General features: G+C 42.2%; 1 protein-coding gene across 2 annotated transcripts in view; it reads left to right on the forward strand.

The window, feature by feature from the left end:
• The window catches only part of THBS2 (thrombospondin 2), a 38,668-nt gene extending 29,854 nt beyond the window's left edge, over positions 1 to 8,814 (forward strand). For both annotated transcript variants that reach the window (XR_013416938.1, XM_015137723.3), the window contains exons 18-22: positions 558 to 785; positions 1,725 to 1,996; positions 2,663 to 2,760; positions 3,891 to 4,030; positions 6,778 to 8,814. Coding sequence is in view for 1 of the 2 variants with exons in the window: in XM_015137723.3 (XP_014993209.3) it covers positions 558 to 785; positions 1,725 to 1,996; positions 2,663 to 2,760; positions 3,891 to 4,030; positions 6,778 to 6,785 (746 nt within the window). In the remaining variant the exon portion in view is untranslated. The remainder of the gene's footprint in view (positions 1 to 557; positions 786 to 1,724; positions 1,997 to 2,662; positions 2,761 to 3,890; positions 4,031 to 6,777) is intronic.
• The last annotated feature ends 11,986 nt before the right edge of the window (positions 8,815 to 20,800 follow it).

The raw sequence follows: 20,800 nt of genomic DNA on the forward strand, positions 1-20,800 counted from the left end.
CCCACTCCCCACTATGCCACAACCCTGTTGAAAACTTGACAAGGACCTCCTAAACAGCAGAAGTCCATGTCTCCCTAGGAAAAACCATTTTAGTGTGAGTTCCGCTTTGATGCCCAATAGACTATAAAAGGCAGGGATGACTAAGAAAAGTAATAACAGACATTCAGAAAACTATCCAAAAAGAAAACTGGAAATGCAGGTTGATATTACTTGACAGCCATTCAGGTTTTATACCCTCAGCGTTGAGTTTGGAACACGGTGAGAAATGGCTTTATGTGAATTTGCTGTGCTGGCCTTTGCTGTGTATTTATCACAAAAATGTTGTGAAAAGAGTTGAGGCTCCTCACAGCAGTGAAGTCAAATGTTTTGGAGATTGCAGAGCATGAATCCACAAAACACTGCAAAGCACTCAGTCTTAGATGTTCGGGGAATGACACACTCATGTTTCTCAGACATAGAAAAGCAAATGGCAAACCACCAACTTTGCTTCTTTGTTTCGTGTGTGTGTGTTTTAGTTATTTTTATTTTTTATTTTTTGGCTTGTTCTTTGTGCATAGGTGATGGACGGGGTGATATTTGTAAAGATGATTTTGACAATGACAACGTCCCAGATATTGATGATGTGTGTCCTGAAAACAATGCCATCAGTGAGACAGACTTCAGGAACTTCCAGATGGTCCCCTTGGATCCCAAAGGGACCACCCAAATTGATCCCAACTGGGTCATTCGCCATCAAGGCAAGGAGCTGGTTCAGACGGCCAACTCGGACCCTGGCATCGCTGTAGGTGAGTCTCTGAGTCACGGCGGTGGTGCAATTGCTCTGGGGGAGGCACCCACAGAGGATGCAGACTGTGCTTTAAGATCATGCAGGTGCGATGCCGTGTGGTCTTTCCGGAAGCCCCCAGCCTTCCATGGTCTGTGAAACTGTCTGCCTAGATAAGCTTGACAGGCACATGCACCTGCCGCTCTGAAGTCTCTGAAATGTCAGTAAACCATTTTATTTTATAGACTTGGTCTATGAAATGGGACCTCATAACCCCCTCAGAACTCTTGTAAGTTGACTCTTAAATCCCTTCAATTCCAATAATCTCATGGTAAAAGAGCCCACTGGGTATGAAGAGGGGAGCCCGCCCTGCCCGCTGGGCATCCATTCTCAGATGGTCACAGGGCCAAGGATTGCCTGAAACCTGTTTCTTTTTTTCTTTTCTTTTTCTCTCTCTCTTTCTTTCTTTTCTTTCTTTCTTTCTTTCTTTCTTTCTTTCTTTCTTTCTTTCTTTCTTTCTTTCTTTCTTTCTTTCTTTCTTTCTTTCTTTCTTTCTTTCTTTCTTTCTTTCCTTCCTTCCTTCCTTCCTTTCTTTCTTTCTTTCTGAAATCTGTTTTTTTCTTTTCTTTTTCTCTTTCTTTCTTTCTTCTTTTTTTTTTTTTTTTTTTGAGATGGAGTCTTGCTCTTGTCGCCCAGGCTGGAGTATAGTGGTACAATCTCAGCTCACTGCAACCTTTGTTCCCGGGTTCAAGTGATTCTCCATTACAGGTGCCCACCACCATGCCCGGCTAATTTTTGTATTTTTAGTAGAGACGAGGTTTTGCCATGACTGGTCTCAAACTTTTGACTTCAGGTGTTCTGCCCGCCTCAGCCTCTCAAAGTGCTGGGATTACAGGCATGAGCCATCGCTCCCGGCCACCTGAAAGGTGTTTCTAACAAAACCTTATGGCATTGCATCCAGGTTTTGACGAGTTTGGGTCCGTGGACTTCAGTGGCACGTTCTATGTAAACACTGACCGGGATGACGACTATGCCGGCTTCGTCTTTGGGTACCAGTCAAGCAGCCGCTTCTACGTGGTGATGTGGAAGCAGGTGACGCAGACCTACTGGGAGGACCAGCCGACGCGGGCCTATGGCTACTCCGGCGTGTCCCTCAAGGTGGTGAACTCCACCACGGGGACGGGCGAGCACCTGAGGAACGCGCTGTGGCACACGGGGAACACACCGGGGCAGGTGAGGATGGCCGGCCGGGCCCGTGCATCTCCTGTGTGCCACTGTGGCTGCGGGTGTTTCAGCAGGACCAGTCCAACCCCGAGACCCCAATTTTGTTTTTATCAATTTTAACTCCAGGCACAGTTATTTTAATAATCTTACTTTATTATAGACACTGTGCCTGGGGTTACAACTCAACACATTTGATTATTACCCATTAAACACAGTTGCTAATCCCCTTACAAATTAAACCTCTTTTACCTTCCTCTGGAGAACAGGAGTGAGCACAGGACATAACGATCAGATATAATATGAAAAACATTTTTTAAAATTGGAGATAGGTAGAACTGAATATCAAAACTTTAAGTATTTTGCCCGACATCCCGTATCAAGGAAAGAGAAGATCCAGACATGAACCCAGGAATCTAGGGTCAGGTGCCTGGGCTCTTCAATCCAGGAATCTGAGGGTCAGGTGCCTGGGCTGTCAGCCCTGAGTCACACTCTCTGTCCATGGGCTTCAATCTACAGTAGAGATTTGGATGATAAACACATCAGAGAGAGATGGAGCACCATGAGCCTTAAATGTGAACTTTCAGAGTCATGTTTTTGCTTCCTGCTTGGTGTTACGGGGCTGTGGTTAAGGTCCTGGGTGCCCATGGCACTCAAGAGTGCTGTGTTCTTCCTCAGGTGCGAACCTTATGGCATGACCCCAGGAACATTGGCTGGAAGGACTACACAGCCTACAGGTGGCACCTGACTCACAGGCCCAAGACTGGCTACATCAGGTGAGGGCAGGTCAGCACAGCTGCATTTCTTCCAAGGGGCTTCCCATCGGATGGCACATTATATAATGTTTGAACATTAGTAGACAAATAAGCTCAAGTGAATTCTAACTTTTTGTTTTACTCTAGATTTTTCAGCATTAACTGCCTTCTCTTTTCTATCCTGCATCTCTACTAAATATTACATAGTTTTAAAAAACGGTTGAAAAGGAGAACATACAATCTGCTTTGTTTTTAAAATGACTTTTGGGATGATAACCGTATTTTCTCCTAATGAATAGCCCAGGCAGGGGAGAACACCTGCAATTAGAATAACTGCATCTTTACAGAATTAGCATGTGCTTTATTGGAGACTAGATTTGTACCTGTTTCTGATGATGTAGATGGCTGAATTTAAAACACGGTTGTATGAAGTTTTGACACGGTTAGCCCAACAGAATCTTTTCCCTTGGCTTAACAGCTTTTGTAATTGATTTTTACTGAAACAAAATGTGGTCAATTTAAAATCAAGGTATTTTCGTTTTTGTTTCTTCAAAGTTAATAAGCACCAAGATCAGGCCAGACTCTGTACAGATGCCAGGAGTGTGTGAGTCCCTGGCAATAGTGGGCAGATCTGTGTGGGTGAAGTGCAGGCTCATGGCCTGGCTGGAACGTCTCCCTAGAGGGCCTCCCATTTATTCACACTTACGCCCCATCCTCCTGTTGGGGGCTTGGTGTATCTGGTCCTGCTCCCACACAGCTTCTACAGTGGGGAGGGAAGTCAGTGAGCTCATGATTTTAGCACATGGTGAAGTAGGGAGAGTCCAGTGTGGCTTCCCAGGAAGTGGGAAGTTTCCTCCTCACCCCACCAAAGGCAGAGTCTCCTCTAAAGCCCTTGCCCGGCTAACTGTAAGTGAACTCACAGATTGTGACAATGGTGTGGTTGCAAGAAGGGAGGCGTGCCCTGGATCAGTGCTGCACCAGGGGTGGCTGGAGCTCCAAAGGAGAAAGCCAGTGATGCCCCCTGGGGCACTGAAGCCCTGGGCAGGGTATCCACAGCTCGTGTCGGGAGCCGACCTGCCACCACTGGTGAATGCTTCATGGAGTTCATGTTTTCTTTCTTTCCTCTTCTTCTTTTTACAAACCATTTTTAGAGTCTTAGTGCATGAAGGAAAACAGGTCATGGCAGACTCAGGACCTATCTATGACCAAACCTACGCTGGCGGGCGGCTGGGTCTATTTGTCTTCTCTCAAGAAATGGTCTATTTCTCAGACCTCAAGTACGAATGCAGAGGTGAGTGTGAGTGCTTCAGGTTAGTGGGGAAGGCATGTGGCACCCAGAAAGGGAAAGTGCACTTTTCCACTTACAAAAGCTGTACATCAGGGCAATAAACCTAATGCACAATACCACATGAGACCCTCGCACATTCCAAGCAGCCATTTCATTTGGTCAGCTTGGATTGTTGTTTGTGGTAATTGCATTTGGATGCCTCTGGTAGAACACTTTCCAATTATTTACAGGTCCCACCCATCCTCATTGTGCCATATCCTAGAGTTTCCTAGATTTCCTCCACTTTCCAGGCTCCTGACGCCATTTTAGATTGGTACCCTTGCATTAGCAATGGCAGGCAGGCAGGAAGGAAGGAAGGAAAGAAGGAAGGGGTTTCTCTATAGTTATCTCACTACAAGTATATTTGAATCAAAATATTATAGACCTGGAAGATAACTTGAATCCCATCTGCTCTAATTCCATGACTTCACGTGCACATTACCCTTCCACAGATGCGGGAAATAAGGCTCAGGCTGCTTCTCAAAAATTACACATTGAAAATCATGTGTTTGGCTGGGGGCAGTGGCTCATGCCTGTAATCCTAGCCCTTTGGGAGGCCAAGGCGGGTGGATTCCCTGAAGTCAGCAGTTCAAGACCAGTCTGGCCAACAGGGCAAAACCCTGCTGGGGTTGATTTCTCTGTTTGTTCTGTGGAAGTTTTCTTCTTATGTTAGGATGACTTTCAAGGCATCTCATTTCCTCCCATCCATCCATATCATTCATCCACCCACCCATATATCTCATCCATCCACCCATCCATCCATCCATCCATCCACCCATCCGCCCATCCATCTCATCCATTCACCCAACCATTCACCTCATCCATCCATCCATTCATTCATCCATCCACCCACCCACACACCCACCCATCTCATCCATCCATCCATCCATCCATCCACCCATCTCATCCATCCATCCATCCATCTATCCATCCATCCATCTATCCATCCATCCATCCATCCATCCATCCACCCATCCATCTATCCATGTAATCCATCCACCCACCCACCCACCCACTCATCCATCTCATCCATCCATCTACCCACCCATCCACACAACCATTTCATCCACCCCCACCCACTCATTATCCCATCCATCCTTCCATCTCATCCACTCACCCACCTACTCACCCATCCATCCACCCACATATCCATCCATCTCATCCATCCATCCATCCATCCATCCATCCATCCATCTCATCCATTTACCCACCCACTCATCATCCATCCATCCAGCCACCACTCATCCATCTATCTTATCCATCCATCCATCTCAGTCACCCACCCACCCACTCACTCATTCATCTCATCCATCCACCCACCCATCTATCTCATCCATCCATCCATCCATCTCATCCACCAACCCATTCATCCATCCATCCATCCACCCACCCACCCATCCATCCATCCATCTCATTCACCCACCCACCTATCTCATCCATCCATCCATCCACCTATCTCATCCATCCATGTCATCCATCCATCCATTCATCTCATCCATCTCATCCATCCATCCATCCATCCATCCATCCATTCATCCACCCATCCGCCCATCCATCTCATCCATTCACCCAACCATCCATCTCATCCATCCATCCATTCATTCATCCATCCACCCAACCCACACACCCACCCATCTCATCCATCCATCCATCCATCCATCCATCCATCCATTCACCCAACCACCCATCCACCTATCCATCTAATCCATCCACCCATCCACCTCATCCATCCATCCATCCACCCACTCACCCATCCACCTCATCCATCCATCCACCCACCCACCCATCCACCCATCCATTTCATCAACCCCCACCCACTCATCTATCCCATCCATCCATCCATCCATCTCATCCACTCACCCACCTACTCATCCATCCAGGCAGCCACCTATCCATCCATCCATCCATCCATCCATCCATCCATTTCATCCACCCACCTATCTCATCCATCCATCCATCCATCCATCTCATCCATCCATCCACCCATCCACCCACCCATTTCATCCACCCCCACCCACTCATCTATCCCATCTCATCCACTCATCTATTTCATCCACTCGCCCACCTACTCATCCATCCATGCACCCACCTATCCATCCATCCATCCATCCATCCATCCATCTCAGCCACCCACCCATCCATCCATCCATCCATCCATCCATCCATCCATCTCAGCCACCCACCCATCCACTCATCCATCCACCAATCTAGCCACCCATCCATCTAATCCCCCACCCACCTATCTATCCCATCCATCCATCCATCCATCTCATCCACCCACCCATCTCATCCATCCATCCACCTATCTCATCCATCCATCTCATCCATCCATCTATCTCATCCATCCATCCATCCATCCATCCATCCATCCACCCATCCATCTCATCCATCCACCCATCCATCCATCTCATCCAGCCACCCACCCACCTCATCATCCATCCACCCATCCATCCACCCACCCATTTCATCCATCCATACATACATTTCATCCATCCATCCATCCATCTCATTCACCCACCCACCCATCTCATCCATCCACCCATCCATCCACCCATCCATTTCATCCATCCACCCATCCATCCATCCATCCATATGGTAGCTCTCATTTTTAATTAAAGTAGTTATATTTCAGGTTCTAGGTGAAACAAAATAAAACACTACCCATGGCCCAGTCATCCTAACTCTGTTTATTGCTTTTTTTCTTTTTGTAGATGTTTAAACAAGATTTGCTGCATTTCCGGCAATGCCCCGTGCATGCCATGGTCCCCAGACACCTCAGTTCATCGTGGTCCTTGCGGCTTCTCTCTCCAGCAGCACCTCCTGTCCTTTGACCTTAACTCTGATGGTTCCTCACCTCTTGCCAGCAAACCCAAACCCAAGTGCCTTCAGAGGATAAATATCAGTGGAACTTAGAGATGAACATCTAACCCACTAGAGGAAACCAGTTTGGTGATATACGAGACTTTATGTGGAGTGAAAATTGGGCATGCCATTACATTGCTTTTTCTTGTTTGTTTAAAAAGAATGACGTTTACATATAAAATGTAATTACTTATTGTATTTATGTGTATATGGAGTTGAAGGGAATATTGTGCATAAGCCATTATGATAAATTAAGCATGAAAAATATTGCTGAACTACTTTTGGTGCTTAAAGTTGTCACTATTCTTGAATTAGAGCTGCTCTACAATGACACACACATCCCATTAAATCAATTATAAAGAAGGTTCAATTCAAATTTGAAGTAATGTTATAATAAGGAGAGATTAGAAGACAACAGGCATAGCAAATGACATAAGCTACCAATTAACTAATTGGAACATGTAAAATAGTTATAAAAATAAACGAACTCTCCTCTTGTCCTACAATGAAAGCCCTCATGTGCAGTAGAGATGCAGTTTCATCAAAGAACAAATATCCTTGCAAAATGGGTGTGACGCGGTTCCAGATGTGGATTTGGCAAAACCTCATTTAAGTAAAAGGTTAGCAGAGCAAAGTGCTGCGCTTCAGCTGCTGCTTGTGCCGCTGCGGTGTCGGGGAGGCTCCTGCCTGAGCCTCCTTCCCCAGCTTTGCTGCCTGAGAGGAGGCAGAGCAGACGCACAGGCCGGAAAAGGCACATCTAACTCGTATCTAGGCTTTGGTAACTGCAGACAAGTTGCTTTTACCTAATTTGATAATACATTTCATTAAGGTTCCAGTTATAAATGTTTTGTTAATATTTATTAAATGAATATAGAATGCAGCTCCATTTACCAATAACTTATTTTAAATATGCCTAGTAACACATATGTAGCATAATTTCTAGAAACAAACATCTAACAAGTATATAATCCTGTGAAAATATGAGGCTTTATAATATTAGGTTGTCATGATGAAGCATGCTAGAAGCTGTAACAGAATAAATAGAGAATAATGAGGAGTTTATGACGGAACCTTAATATATAATGTTGCCAGTGATTTTAGTTCAATATTTGTTACTGTTATCTATCTGCTGTATATGGAATTCTTTTAATTCAAATGCTGAAAACGAATCAGTATTTAGTCTTGCCAGGCACACCCAGTAATCAGTCATGTGTAATATGCACAAGTTTGTTTTTGTTTTTTGTTTGTTGGTTTTTTTTTTTTTTTTTTTGCTTTAAGTTGCATGATCTTTCTGCAGGAAATAGTCGCTCATCCCACTCCACGTAAGGGGTTTAGTAAGAGAAGTCTGTCTATCTGATAGGGAGCAAATCTTTTTCCCCTTTCTGTTAATAGTCATCACATTTCTATGCCAAATGGGAACGATCCATAACTTTAGTCTTAATGTACACATTGCATTTTGATAAAATTATTTTTGTTGTTTCCTTTGAGGTTGATCGTTGTATTGTTGTTTTGCTGCACTTTTTACTTTTTTGTGTGGAGCTGTATTCCCGAGACCAACGAAGCGTTGGGAGACTTCATTAAATGTAGCGACTGTCAACAGCGTGCAGGTTTTCTGTTTCTGTGTTGTGGGGTCCACCGTACAATGGTGTGGGAATGATGATGATGTGAATATTTAGAATGTACCATATTTTTTGTAAGTTATTTATGTTTTTCTAAACAAATTTATCCTATAGGTTGATGAAACGTCATGTGTTTTGCCAAAGACTGTAAATATTTATTTATGTGTTCACATGGTCAAAATTTCACCACTGAAACCCTACACTTAGCTAGAACCTCATTTTTAAAGATTAACAACAGGAAATAAATTGTAAAAAAGGTTTTCTATACATGATCTCTCTCCCTTTTTTAAAAAGAATTAGCAGGGTTTCTACTGGGGGGAAAGGGGTAAAAGGAATTGGCATTTTGCCTCCTCTAATGTAAGCAGGCCTGCGGTGTGATCACGGGCTATCTCCTCACAAGTCACAGGTTAAAATGCAGGCTGAAGGGCCTGGTGGAGAAGGAAGCCCTGCTTGACACAGGTCTCTGTTCTGCTGAGCCTCCCAGCGCGGTGTGGGATACAACCATTTAGCAATTCATCTCTCCTGCCTCTGCTCATTGTCAAACGAGGGAACAGAACTTTGTAGGGAATTTGGCAAACATGATTGAAATGATTCAGAAAAAGACAACAGCACAAGGGACCCTCTCCCTAATACTAAATGTTCTTCCCTCTTGACTCATTCTTCTGAGTCAGGCGGAGGGAAGTAGCAGACCCCAGAGGAAGGGCCCATTTCCAACCATAGCACTGTCTAAAAACGGGCCAATCAGGCTCACCAGTTGGAGGAGGCAACGGCAGCAGCACAGGATGCTGGGGTTTCTTTAGCAGTTCCAGCTGTTCTTGTTGGGATTTCTGAGTAGTATGGAGCCAGACACAGGAAAGACACAGAGAAGAAAAACAGGGAGAGAGGGAGAGAGGGCATCCAGAGAGAAAGGGGAAGAGAGGGAGGGACTGGGGAGAGAAAAAGAGACAAAGAGACAGAGGGGGAGTGTGGGGGAGGGAGGAAAAGAGAGCGAGATGAATAAAAACAAGTATATTTGGCTGAAACACGCTGGAGTGAGTCAGACAGTGAAGCAATAAGATATAGGAAAGGCCATCTGAGGCAACAGGCTGTGAACTGAAGGCCCTGGCTTTGAGTTGTGAAATGGGTGAGTTTCATTTCATCAATATGGAGGAAAGAGCTAGATCTACATGTGTAAATGAAAAGTTTAGAAACAAAATAATGATGGCAGTGATAGTGGCTGGTCTATGGACAGCTATTGGAGGAAGCTCAATGCACATTTTACTCATGAAACAAAAAATACATAAACTGTATTGAATAAGGATGCTTAGAAGTCAGGCATTAAATTAGATACATTTCTCGTGCATTCAGGTTTTGTTGTCATTTACCAAAAAGTTGAGGTTTGCTGACAGCCATATTCCCTGTCGATGGCCTTAGACACATCAGAATGGTTGTCTCCAGGGATTAATCTCTGGTGCCTTTGTGAGCTGACCTGGGAGGAAGGTGTCCCTGGACCTCAATGACTCCGTGCGAGGGCCTGCTCTGTGCCCCTCCATCTCCCTTCTGCGAGCGGCTGCCAGCACAGCACCCGAGCTCCGCACCTTCCACCGTGGACAGGGAGGGCCATCGTTCTAGACGCTGCTGCCGCTCACAGGGAAAGGTTCAGCCCAAGCCCACGCTCTGAGAGTCGACTGCACCAGGCTCAACCAGCTCGCCCTCAGGGCAGGCACAGGCCTTGGTCCTGTGGAACGAGTCGGTGGGTGAAATAACACATCTTCATTCCCAAGTACCTGAGCTTGGGATCTGTGATTGCCGGGAGGAGAGAGGCCCTTCAAACCGTGACCGACTCACTGGCTGCTGCGTGTCCCAGCTGTCTGCTACATGGCGGGAAGGGGCTCCTTCCATCATTCCTGGAGGACCAAAATCTTAGGCCAGCTTTGCTCAGCCTGAGTTTCACAAAGTGATGCTTTTGACCATGGAGCAAGTAGTGCCTAGGCCTTGAGGAACGCAGGTGTGGGGTGATCCAGGAGCTGCCACTCAGCTCCATGGCCACAGCCCCGTGGGCTGCCAATACCCAAATGGGAGGGCCCTGCTGAGGGCTGAGATCACCCAGACGAGGCAGGTACTGCACTGGTGCTTCCCACCCTCTTACGAAGCTCCTTCTGGAGCCACCAGCCCGGGGGCCCAGGTGAGGGGCTGAAGCAAGCCTGGACACCCCTGCTTCGCCCGGGTGTCAGCCCTGTGCCCAGCGGAGTGAGCTGCGGGTCCAGAGCAGCTTGCGGCCCACGCAACCGGCGTTAGTTTTGGGGACCGCGTGGGCATTTGTGCCGAGAGGTCTCGGCCCCCAGCTCCCCCCGCCCCGTGCAGTCCCACAGGGGCCCCCGATTCACCCTTCCCCAGCCCTCGCTCAGGGGCCCGGCCCCTCTGGCTCCCCCGAGTCTGCGCTTGGCACCTCACGGGTAGGGTGGGCGTGGAGCCACGGCTGTCCCTGCCGCGTGGCCCACCCAGGACACCCGCCGACCCTGCAGCCGTGGGAGGACCTCCTGCCAGCTTCTCAGTTCCTGTCTCGGTCATTTTCAGGCCCTTGAAGACTTTTGCCACTTTTCAGACACTTTTTACCACATAATGGCTTTTTCAACCCCAAAGCACAGCAGATGCAGGATGGGAAGTGATCTTCAACTTTCTGGCTTTCAGCGGACACCCCAGACGCGCGTGGACTGCAGGGCTTGGGTCGGCGCGTCCCTGGGAAGCTGAGTGCGTTCAGTCCGGGCGAGCCCCGCCCGTGCGCCTCCCCCGGAGCCCGAGGCCCCGCCGAGCGCATGCCCAGCCCTCCCTGCGCGCCTGCGCCCTCCCTGCTCTCTCTCCTGGGCCCTGACTGTGGTTGAGTGACAGCTTCACTGCAGGGAAACCAGGAACCTTCAAAAGGTCGATTCTGCAAACAAAATGGTGTAGAGAGAGGAAGAAAGTATTAGTGCAACAAAACTCAATTGCGCTTCGCTTTACGTACGATTTATTTACTTTTAAAATATTTATTATTTTTTCTGTTTTTAGATTTATTTTTCTACTGAAAAATTGTTTAGTTATCTTGAGGTGGGACAGAATTCTTCATATGACTTTTCCCATTTAAAAATGTAATTATTTTAAAATATGGCTTTAGGAATAAATTACAGTTGTTAAAATGGAGATATGCATTATTTATATTTATGTATTGATTACTGAATGGTATATATGCAAGCAACATACACGTGACTAACATGCATCATGAATACACAAACCTCCCTTGTCTCAGGCCATACTTATTCTGAATTTTTAAAAAGTAGAAAATTTGACAAACTTTCAGAGAACAAGATCAACACACAGAAATCAGTTGTGCGTCTGTATACCAGACAGAAACAATTTAAAACGGAAGTTAAAAATACAATACCATTTGCAATAACATACAAAACAATAAAATACCTCGTAATAAATCTAACTTGGGAGGCGAAGACTTGTACTATGAAAACAGAAAAACAATGCCAAATAAATTAAAGGAAACCTGTATAAATGGAAAGATACCCTCTGTGTATAGTTTGGAAGATTTAATTCTAATTGATTACAATATCTGTAGTATTCTTGGGTTATATGTGATATTTTGATATCTGTATAAAATGTGTAATGATAAAGTCAGGGTAATCAGGATACCCATGACCTCATACATTTTTGTATTCTTTGTGTTGAGAACATTACAATTCTTCCAGCTATTTTGATATGTACAATAAACTATTAAGTTTAATTTTCCTACTATACTGCATGTGATAGCTCATTCCTTCTGACTGTATTTTTGTACTCCTTAACCAGCTCCCCTTCATCTTCCTCTCCACCATTCCACCCGAGCAACTGGCATCCACCATCCTGCTCTCAACATCCACAAGACCCACTTTTTTAGCTCCCACATATGAATGAGAACATGTAATATTTGTTTTTCTGTGTCGTGCTTATTTTACATAACAAAATGATCTTCATATCTATCCATCCTGCTGCAAATGACAGGATTTAATTCCTTTTTATGGCTGACTAGTATTCCATTGTGTAGATATACAACATTTTCTTTGTCCATTCACCTATTGATGAACACTTAGGTTGATTCCATGTCTCGACTGTTTAGTGAGTAGTGTTGTAAAAAACATGAGAGGGCCGATGTCTCTTTGATATACTGATTTCCTTTCCGTCGGATGTATATCCAGCAGTAAGATTGCTGGACCATACCAAACGTAGTTCTAGTTTAGTTTTTTGAGGAACCTCCATACTGTTTTCTCTAGTGGGTGTACTACTTTACATCCCTACCAACAGTGTATGAGTGTTCCTCTTTTTCCACCTTCTCATATCAGCATTTGCTATTTTTTGTCTTGGTGATAATTCTAAATAGGGTCAGATAATATCTTCTTGTGGTTTTGAATTGCATTTCCATAATGACTAGTGATGTTGAGCCTTTTTTCATATATGTGTTGGCCATTTCTTTTGAGAAATGTCTATTAGGTCTTTTGCCCAGCTTTTAATTGGGTTGTTTGAGTTTCTCATATATTCTGGTTACCAATCCCTTGTTGGATGGGTAGTTTGCAAATATTTTCTCCCATTCTGTGGGTTGTCTCTTCACTTTGTTGATTGTTTCCTTTGCTGTGTAGAAGCTTTCTGGTTTGATATATATATTATTTTTCTATTTTTGTTATAGTTGTCTGTAATGTTGAGGTCTTACCAAAAAATCTTTACCCAGATCAATGTCCTGGAATTTTTTCTCCCTATTATTTTTTAGTAGTAGTTCTATCGTTTTGGGTCTTCCATTGAAGTCTTTAATCCATTTCGATTTGATGTATGTATATGGTAAAAGGGGGGGGGTCCCGATTCATTTTTCTGCATGTCTAACTTTCCCGGCAGTATTTATCAAAGAGACTGTCCATTCCCCAATGTATGTTCCTGGTGTCTTTGCCAAAAATAGTTGGCTATAAATGCGTGGATTTATTTCTGAATTCATCATTTTATTCCATTGGTCCACACGTCTGTTTTAGTGTTGGTACCGTGCTGTTCTGGTTGTAATAAACACGAGAGGGCTGATTTCCTTTTTCCATTTTTCCTTGTTGACTGTGATATTAAATGTGGGTGTGTCATATATGGACTTTCTTGTGCTGAAGTACATTCCTTCTATACCTTATTTGTTGAGAGTTTTTTAAAAATCAAGAATGGATGTTGAATTTTATTAAATACCTTTCAACATCTATTGAAATGATCATATGGTTTTTGTCCTCAATTCTGTTGATATGCTATGTTACATCTGCTACTATATAGATTTGTAGCAACATTTGAAATCAGGCAGTGTGATGTCTTCAGCCTTGTTCTTTTTTCTCAGGATGGCTTTAGCTATTTGGAGTTTTTTGTGGTTTCCTACACTTTTAGGAATGCTTTTTTATGTTTCTGTGAAGAATGTCATTGGTATTTTGCTAGAGATTACATTGAATCTATTGATCACTTTGGGTGATTTACAGTATTCATTCTTCTAATCCATGAGCATAGGATATCTTTCCATTTGTGTCTGTGTACCCCCTTCTATCTCTCTCATCAGTGTTTTATAGTTTTCCTTGTAGATATCTTTTACTTCCTTGCTTAAATGTATTCCTAGGTATGTTTTTTGTAGCTATTGTAAATGAGATTGCTTTCTTGATTTCCTTTTTAGATTGATCTCTGTTAATGTATATAAATGCTACTGATTTTTGTATGGTCATTTTTTATTCTGAAACTTTATTGAGTTAATTTATTGGCTCTGATTTTGTGTGTGTGTGTGTGTGTGTGTTGTCTGTGTAGTCTTTAGGTTTTTCTAACTATAAGACTGTGTCATCTGCAAACAAGGATAATGTGATGTCTTCCTTTTCCAACGTGGATACTCTTGCTTGCTTTCTCTTGTCTAATTGCTCTGGCCAGGGCTTTGGGTACTATATTGAATAAAAGCAGTGAAAATGGGCATCCTTGCCTTGTTCCAGATCTTAGTGAAAAGGTTTTCCATTTTTCCTTGTTCAGTATGATATTAAATGTGGGTGTGTCATATATGGACTTTCTTGTGTTGAAGTACATTCCTTCTATACCTTATTTGTTGAGAGTTTTTTAAAAATCAAGAATGGATGTTGAATTTTATTAAATACCTTTCAACATCTATTGCAATGATCATATGGTTTTTGTCCTCAATTCTGTTGATGTGCTATGTCATGCATATTGATTTGCACATGTTGAACCATCCTTACATCCCTATAATGAATCCCACTTTATTACAGTGAATGATCTATTTAATGTGGTGTTAAATTCAGTTTGCTAGTGTTTTGTTGAGAAGTTTTGCATCCATGTGTATTAGGGTTATTGGCCTATAGTTTGTGTGTGTGTGTGTGTGTGTGTGTATGTGTGTGTCCTTGTCTGATCTGGCAACAGGATAATGCTGGCCTTACGGAATGAGTTTGAAAGCATTTCCTCCTTTTCAATTTTTTGAAATAGTTTGAGTAGAACTGGTATTACTTCCTATTTAAGTGTTTGACAGAATTCAGCAGTGAATCCATCAGGTCTTGAGGGCTTTTTCTTTTGATGGGAGATTTTTCATTAGTGCTTTAATGTTGTTACTTATTATTGGTGATTTCTTGATGGTTCAATATTTGTGGGTTTTATGTGTGTAGAAATTTATTCATTTCTTACCATTGTTTTCCAATTTGTTGGCATGTAGTTGCTTAGTTTCTAATTATCTTTAGAATTTCTGTGGAATCAATTGTTGTATTTCCGTTTTTATCTCTGCTTTTATTTATTTGGGTTTTCTCTCTTTTTCACTCGGTCTGGCTAAGAGTGTCAAATTGTGTATCTTTTCAAAAAACTAACATTTTGTTTTGTTGATATTTTGTATTATTTTAGTTTCAATTTTATTTATTTCTCTTCTGTACTTCATTACATCTTTCTTTCTATTAATTTTGCTTTTAGTTTATTCTTACTTTTCTAGTTCCTGCAGTGCATTGTTAAGTTGTTTATTTGAAGTCTTTCTACTTTTCTGATATAGACATTTATCACTGTGAAGTTCCCTCTTAAAAATATCCCATAGCTTTTGATGTGGGTGTATTTCCATTTTTGTTTGTTTTAATACATTTTGTAATTTCTTTCTTAATTTCTTTATTGATCCATTAGTCATTCATGAGCATGTTGTTTAATGTCCACATATTGTACAGTTTTGAAAGTTCCTCTTGTTATTGATTTCCAGTTTTATTCCATGTGGTCAGAAAAGATACTTGATATGATTTCAACTGTTTTAAATTTCCTGAGACTTGTTTTATTGCCTAACATGTGGTCTATCCTGAAGAATGTTCCATGTGCTCAGGAGAAGAATATAAGTTCTTCAGCAGTTGGATAAAATATTCTGTAAATGTCTGTTGGGTCCATTTGATCTAGAGTGTAATTTAACTCCAATGTTTCTTCATTGGTTTTCTGCCTGGATGATTTGTCCCCTGTTGAAAGTGGGGTGTTGAACTATCCAACTATTGTTGTGTTGCAATCTATGTCTCCCTGTAGTTCTATTGGTATTTGCTTTATATATTTGCATGCTGTGGTGTTGAGTGCTTATTTATTTATTTCCTCTGGCTGAATTGATAAATTCCCTTTATCATAATTTTCTTTGACTCTTTCTACAGTTTTTGACTTAAGATCTATTTTATCTGATATGAGTACAGTTACTCCTGCTCTTTTTTGGTTTGCATTTGCATGAAATATCTTTTTTTATTCTTTCACTCTCAGTCTATGTGTGAATTTATAGATATAATGAGTTTCTTGTAGGCAGCACATAGCTGATTCTTCTTTTGAAAAAAAAGTCATTCAGCCACTCTATGTCTTTGAAATGGATAATTATTCCATTTACATTCAATGTTATTATTCATAGGTAAGGACTTTCAACTACCATTTTGCTACTTGTTTTCTAGTTCTTTTGTAACCCTTCTCTTCCTTTCTTCTGCTTTTTTCTGCCTTCTTTTGTGGTTAAGTGGTTTCTTCTGGTTGTATGTTTTAATTCATTGCATTTTATTTTTAGTGTACCAGTTATAGGCTTTGGCTTTGTGGTTACCATGATTCTTACAAAAAGCATTCTATAATTTTAAGTAGTTATTTAAAATTGATACCAACTTAACTTTATCACAAATGAAATAAATAACCAGGAAAACCTGTATACATTAACTCCCTTCTCCCACCACATTTTAAATCTTGATGTCACAATTTGTATTTTTAATATTGTCAATTTCTTAAATATTGTTGTACTCGTTTTTACTTCAATTGCTTTCCCTTTTAGTCTTCTTAGTAAATACACAAATAGTTTACACACCACGATTGCCATATTAGTGTAGCAATCACATTAGCATTATTTTCTTTCAGTTTTAAGAACCCCCTCTAGCATTTCCTATAGAACATGTTTGGTAGCAACACATTTTCTCAGCTTTTGTTTTTCTGGTCAAGTTTTTATCTCACCTTTATTTTTAAAGGGCATATTTGCTGGGTTTAGTATTCCTGGTGGGCAGTATTTTTTCTTCAGCACTCTGAATATATTGTCCCATTCCCTTCCTACCTGTAAAGTTTCTGCTGAAAACTCTGCTGCTAGACATATTGGATCTTCCTTATATGCCATTTCCTACTCTTCGCTCACACTTCTCTCACTTTCAAGAGCTTACCTTTGTTTTTGACCTTGGAGTGTACTTGTAGCATGTTTTGGAGTATTTTTAATTTGGTGGAAACTGACTGGTGACTTTTGACCTTCCTATACCTGGATATTCATATCTTTCTCCAGATTTGGAAAGTTTTCTATTATTATTAATAAGTAATAATGATAATTATTATTTTAAGACAGGATCTCACTGTTGACTAGGCTGGAGTGCAGTGGAGAGATCCTGGCTTACTGCAGCCTTACTCTCCCAGGTTCAAGGGATCTTTCCACCTCAGCTTCCCGAATAGCTGGAAGTACAGGCATAAGCCGTCATGCCTGACTAATTTTTTAAAAAGTGATTGGAGACATAAGAACTCACTTGTGTTGTCTAAGGTGGTCTCAAACTCCCGGGCTTAAGTGATTTTCCTGCCTTGGCCTCGCAAAGTCTTGGTATTATAGGGATGAGTGACTGCACCCAACCTTATATTTCTGCATAAGGTTTCTACCCCTTTTTGTTTTTCAGTTTTCTCTTTATCTTCAATAACCTGAATATTTGATTTTTGCCTGTCATCCTATAGAAACTCTAAAGCTTTCTTCATTCCATTTCACCTTTTTCATCTCTTTTCTTTCCTTTTTTTTCCCTCAGTTAGTCTTCAAGCTCACTGATTCTTTCTTCTCTTTGGTCAATTTCTGTTATTGATACTGTTTATTTCATTTCTCATATTATTCATTGTTCTTCACAGGATTTCTGTTTGATTTTTTTTCTAAAATTTATATCAATCTCTCTGTTAACTTTCTCTGATAAATTTCTGAATTGATTCTTTGTATTTTCTTGAAGTTCATTGAACTTTCTTAAAACAGCTATTTTTACTTAATTGTCTGATAGATTACATATCTCTATCATTTTAGGGTTGATCTCTGGCACCTTGATCTGTCTATTTGGTGAAGTCACATTTTTCTGAGTGTCATTGATGCTTATGGATATGTGGTAATGTCAGCACATTGAAAGATTACATATTTATTTTAGTCTTCACAGTCTGGCTTTGTTTGTGCCTGTCCTTCTTCTAAGTAGAAAAAGTATATTCTAAGTAGATTGACTGTTGAATTCCCTGAGCCTGTGACCACTGCAACCATATTTGCACTAGAAGACACTCTAAGTCTAGGCTTGCTACAAGTCTTGTAAAGACTCTGAGGTTGACATGGCTTTCCACCTGAGATTAATTTGGGGAAGACCCAAGGAAGGTACTTGGGCTGTGTGGGAATGCCGGCCAGGAAGCTGAGTCCAGAAGACTGTGTCAATGGCCCAGATGGATGTGCCACCAAACAGGTCTCTGCACAGTTGGGCTGGGTTCCCAAGTGCAGCAAGAGTGGCTGAAATTGAGACTGGGTCCCCTAGAAATCTGCTGTTGAAAGAAGGCTTATGGGTCTTTCACATTGGCTCAGGTGGGTATATATCTCTCAGGGAGTTCTTGCACAGATAAAATCATTCCATAACTGTAGCAGAAGGGGCTGGAGCTTGGAATGGGCCCCTTTGGAATCTGCTGTGGCACAGAGGCTGGAGAGCCTGATCTTGGTTTAGAGTGATGCATGTTGCCTAGCAAGTTCCTGCATCAATGAGGTAGTTCATCAACTATAGCAGGAGGGTCCAGAACTGAGCCTGGGCCCCCTGAGGATCTTCTGTGGAATGCAGGCTGGAGATCCTGGTCTCACTGGCTCAGAGGGGTGCACATTTCCCTGCAGATCTTAGTATAGATGGGATAGATCTCTGATTGTATCAGAAGGGGCCAAGCTGAGACGGGGTCCCCTGAGGATCTGCTGTGGCATGCAGGCTGGAGAGCCCGGTCTCACTGACTCAAAAGGGTGCAAATATCCCTGCATGTCTCAGTATAGATGGGATAGTTCTCTGATTGTAGCAGAAGGGGCCAGAGCTGAGACTGGGTCACCTAAGGATCTGCTGTGGGAGACAGGTTGGCAATCCTATCAGGCAGTCTCAGACACCTGGGCTGCCACAGATGGGTGAATCTCTCTCTGGGTCCTTGTGCAAGCAGCTCTGAGCTGGCACCTCAACTGGGGGACACTGGGACCGAACCACAGGGAAACTGTCAGGTTCACCACTGAGACTGATGTTAGCAGGCAGATGAGCCCTTCTGCCAAGGCCCTAGTGTGTGTGATTCCTTCCAGATCCCTTGGCAGGTGGTTTGGATTGCAGCCTCAAGCCCAAAATGGGGTTGTAGCCAAACCCCTTGGAAGACTGAGTCATTTCTGGGTTTGAGCCTGGGAGCAAGCTCAGCAGACCAGCCACCCGAGCGTGGGTCTAAACTCTTAAAATGACCCTCCACAGTGTTGGGCTTCAAACTTCTACCCGAATCCTGAAGCTCCAGCAGAGACGTGACCGTGGATGCATAATTCTTATTGTGGTGGGAGGATATGAGCTAGTTACCTTCTATTTTGCCTTATTGGTGACATTACCTACTTAATATTGTAAAGATGGTAATATTGCCCCACAGTAATCCACAGATTCAGTACAGTTGCTATCAAAATTCTGATGGTTGGGTGGTTTTTGGCAGTATTAGAAAAAATTATACTCAGATTCATATGTAATTACAGTGTCTTCTAAAAATTCAAAACAAGATTGAAAAAGAAGAACAAAGTTGGAGAATTTATACTTCTTGATTTCAAAACTTACTACAAAGCTACAGTAATCAAATAGTGTAGCATGGACATACAGATAAACATAGAGACCAATGGAGCATAACTGAGAGTCCAGAAAGAAACATACATATGTATAGTGAATTGATTTCAACAGAGTCTTAAGACCATTGAATGAGGAAGGAGCAGGCTCTTCCACAAGTGGCCCTGGGACAACTGGATCTCTACATACCAAAGAAAGAAATGGTTCCTACCTCACATTATATACACAAATCAACTTAGAAATGTATTGGTGACCTACTGTAAGGGCTAATACTATAAAACTCTTAGATAAAAACATAGGGGTAAATTTTCAAGACCTTAGATTTAGCAATGGATTCTCAGATATGCCACTGAAAGCATGAGCAACAACAAACAAAACTAGATAAATTGGTCTCTATTCAAATAAAATTAAAAACTTTTGTGTAATCTCATAAGCAAACTATTTACTTTTGAAAGTAAAACGATGTATGACTGAATGGGAAGAATATTTGCAAATTATATGTTTTATAAGTGTCTAGTGTCTCAACAATGAAAAGACAAAGAACTCAACTCAAAAATAGTCAGTGGATTTGAATAGACATTTCCCCAAAGAAGTTATACAAATGGCCAAAAATCACATGAAAAAACTCTCGACCTCATCAGTCATTAGAGAAATGAAAATGGAAACCACATTGGGGTGCCACCTGCCACTCACTGGGATGGTGATAATAATAATTAAAAAGGGGAGTATTTGTGAGAAATTGGAACCCCCGTGTACCACTGCTGGTGGGAATGTAAAATGGTGCAGATGCCTTGGAAAACAGCTTCACATTTCCTCAGAAAGTTAATCTTCAGGAAAGATTAACTTTGATCCAAAAGTTTCACTCTTAGGGATATATAGCCAAAATAATCGAAAACAGATCTACAAAC

Source organism: Macaca mulatta, chromosome 4 (assembly GCF_049350105.2).
Source record: "Macaca mulatta isolate MMU2019108-1 chromosome 4, T2T-MMU8v2.0, whole genome shotgun sequence".
Taxonomy (NCBI): domain Eukaryota; kingdom Metazoa; phylum Chordata; class Mammalia; order Primates; family Cercopithecidae; genus Macaca; species Macaca mulatta.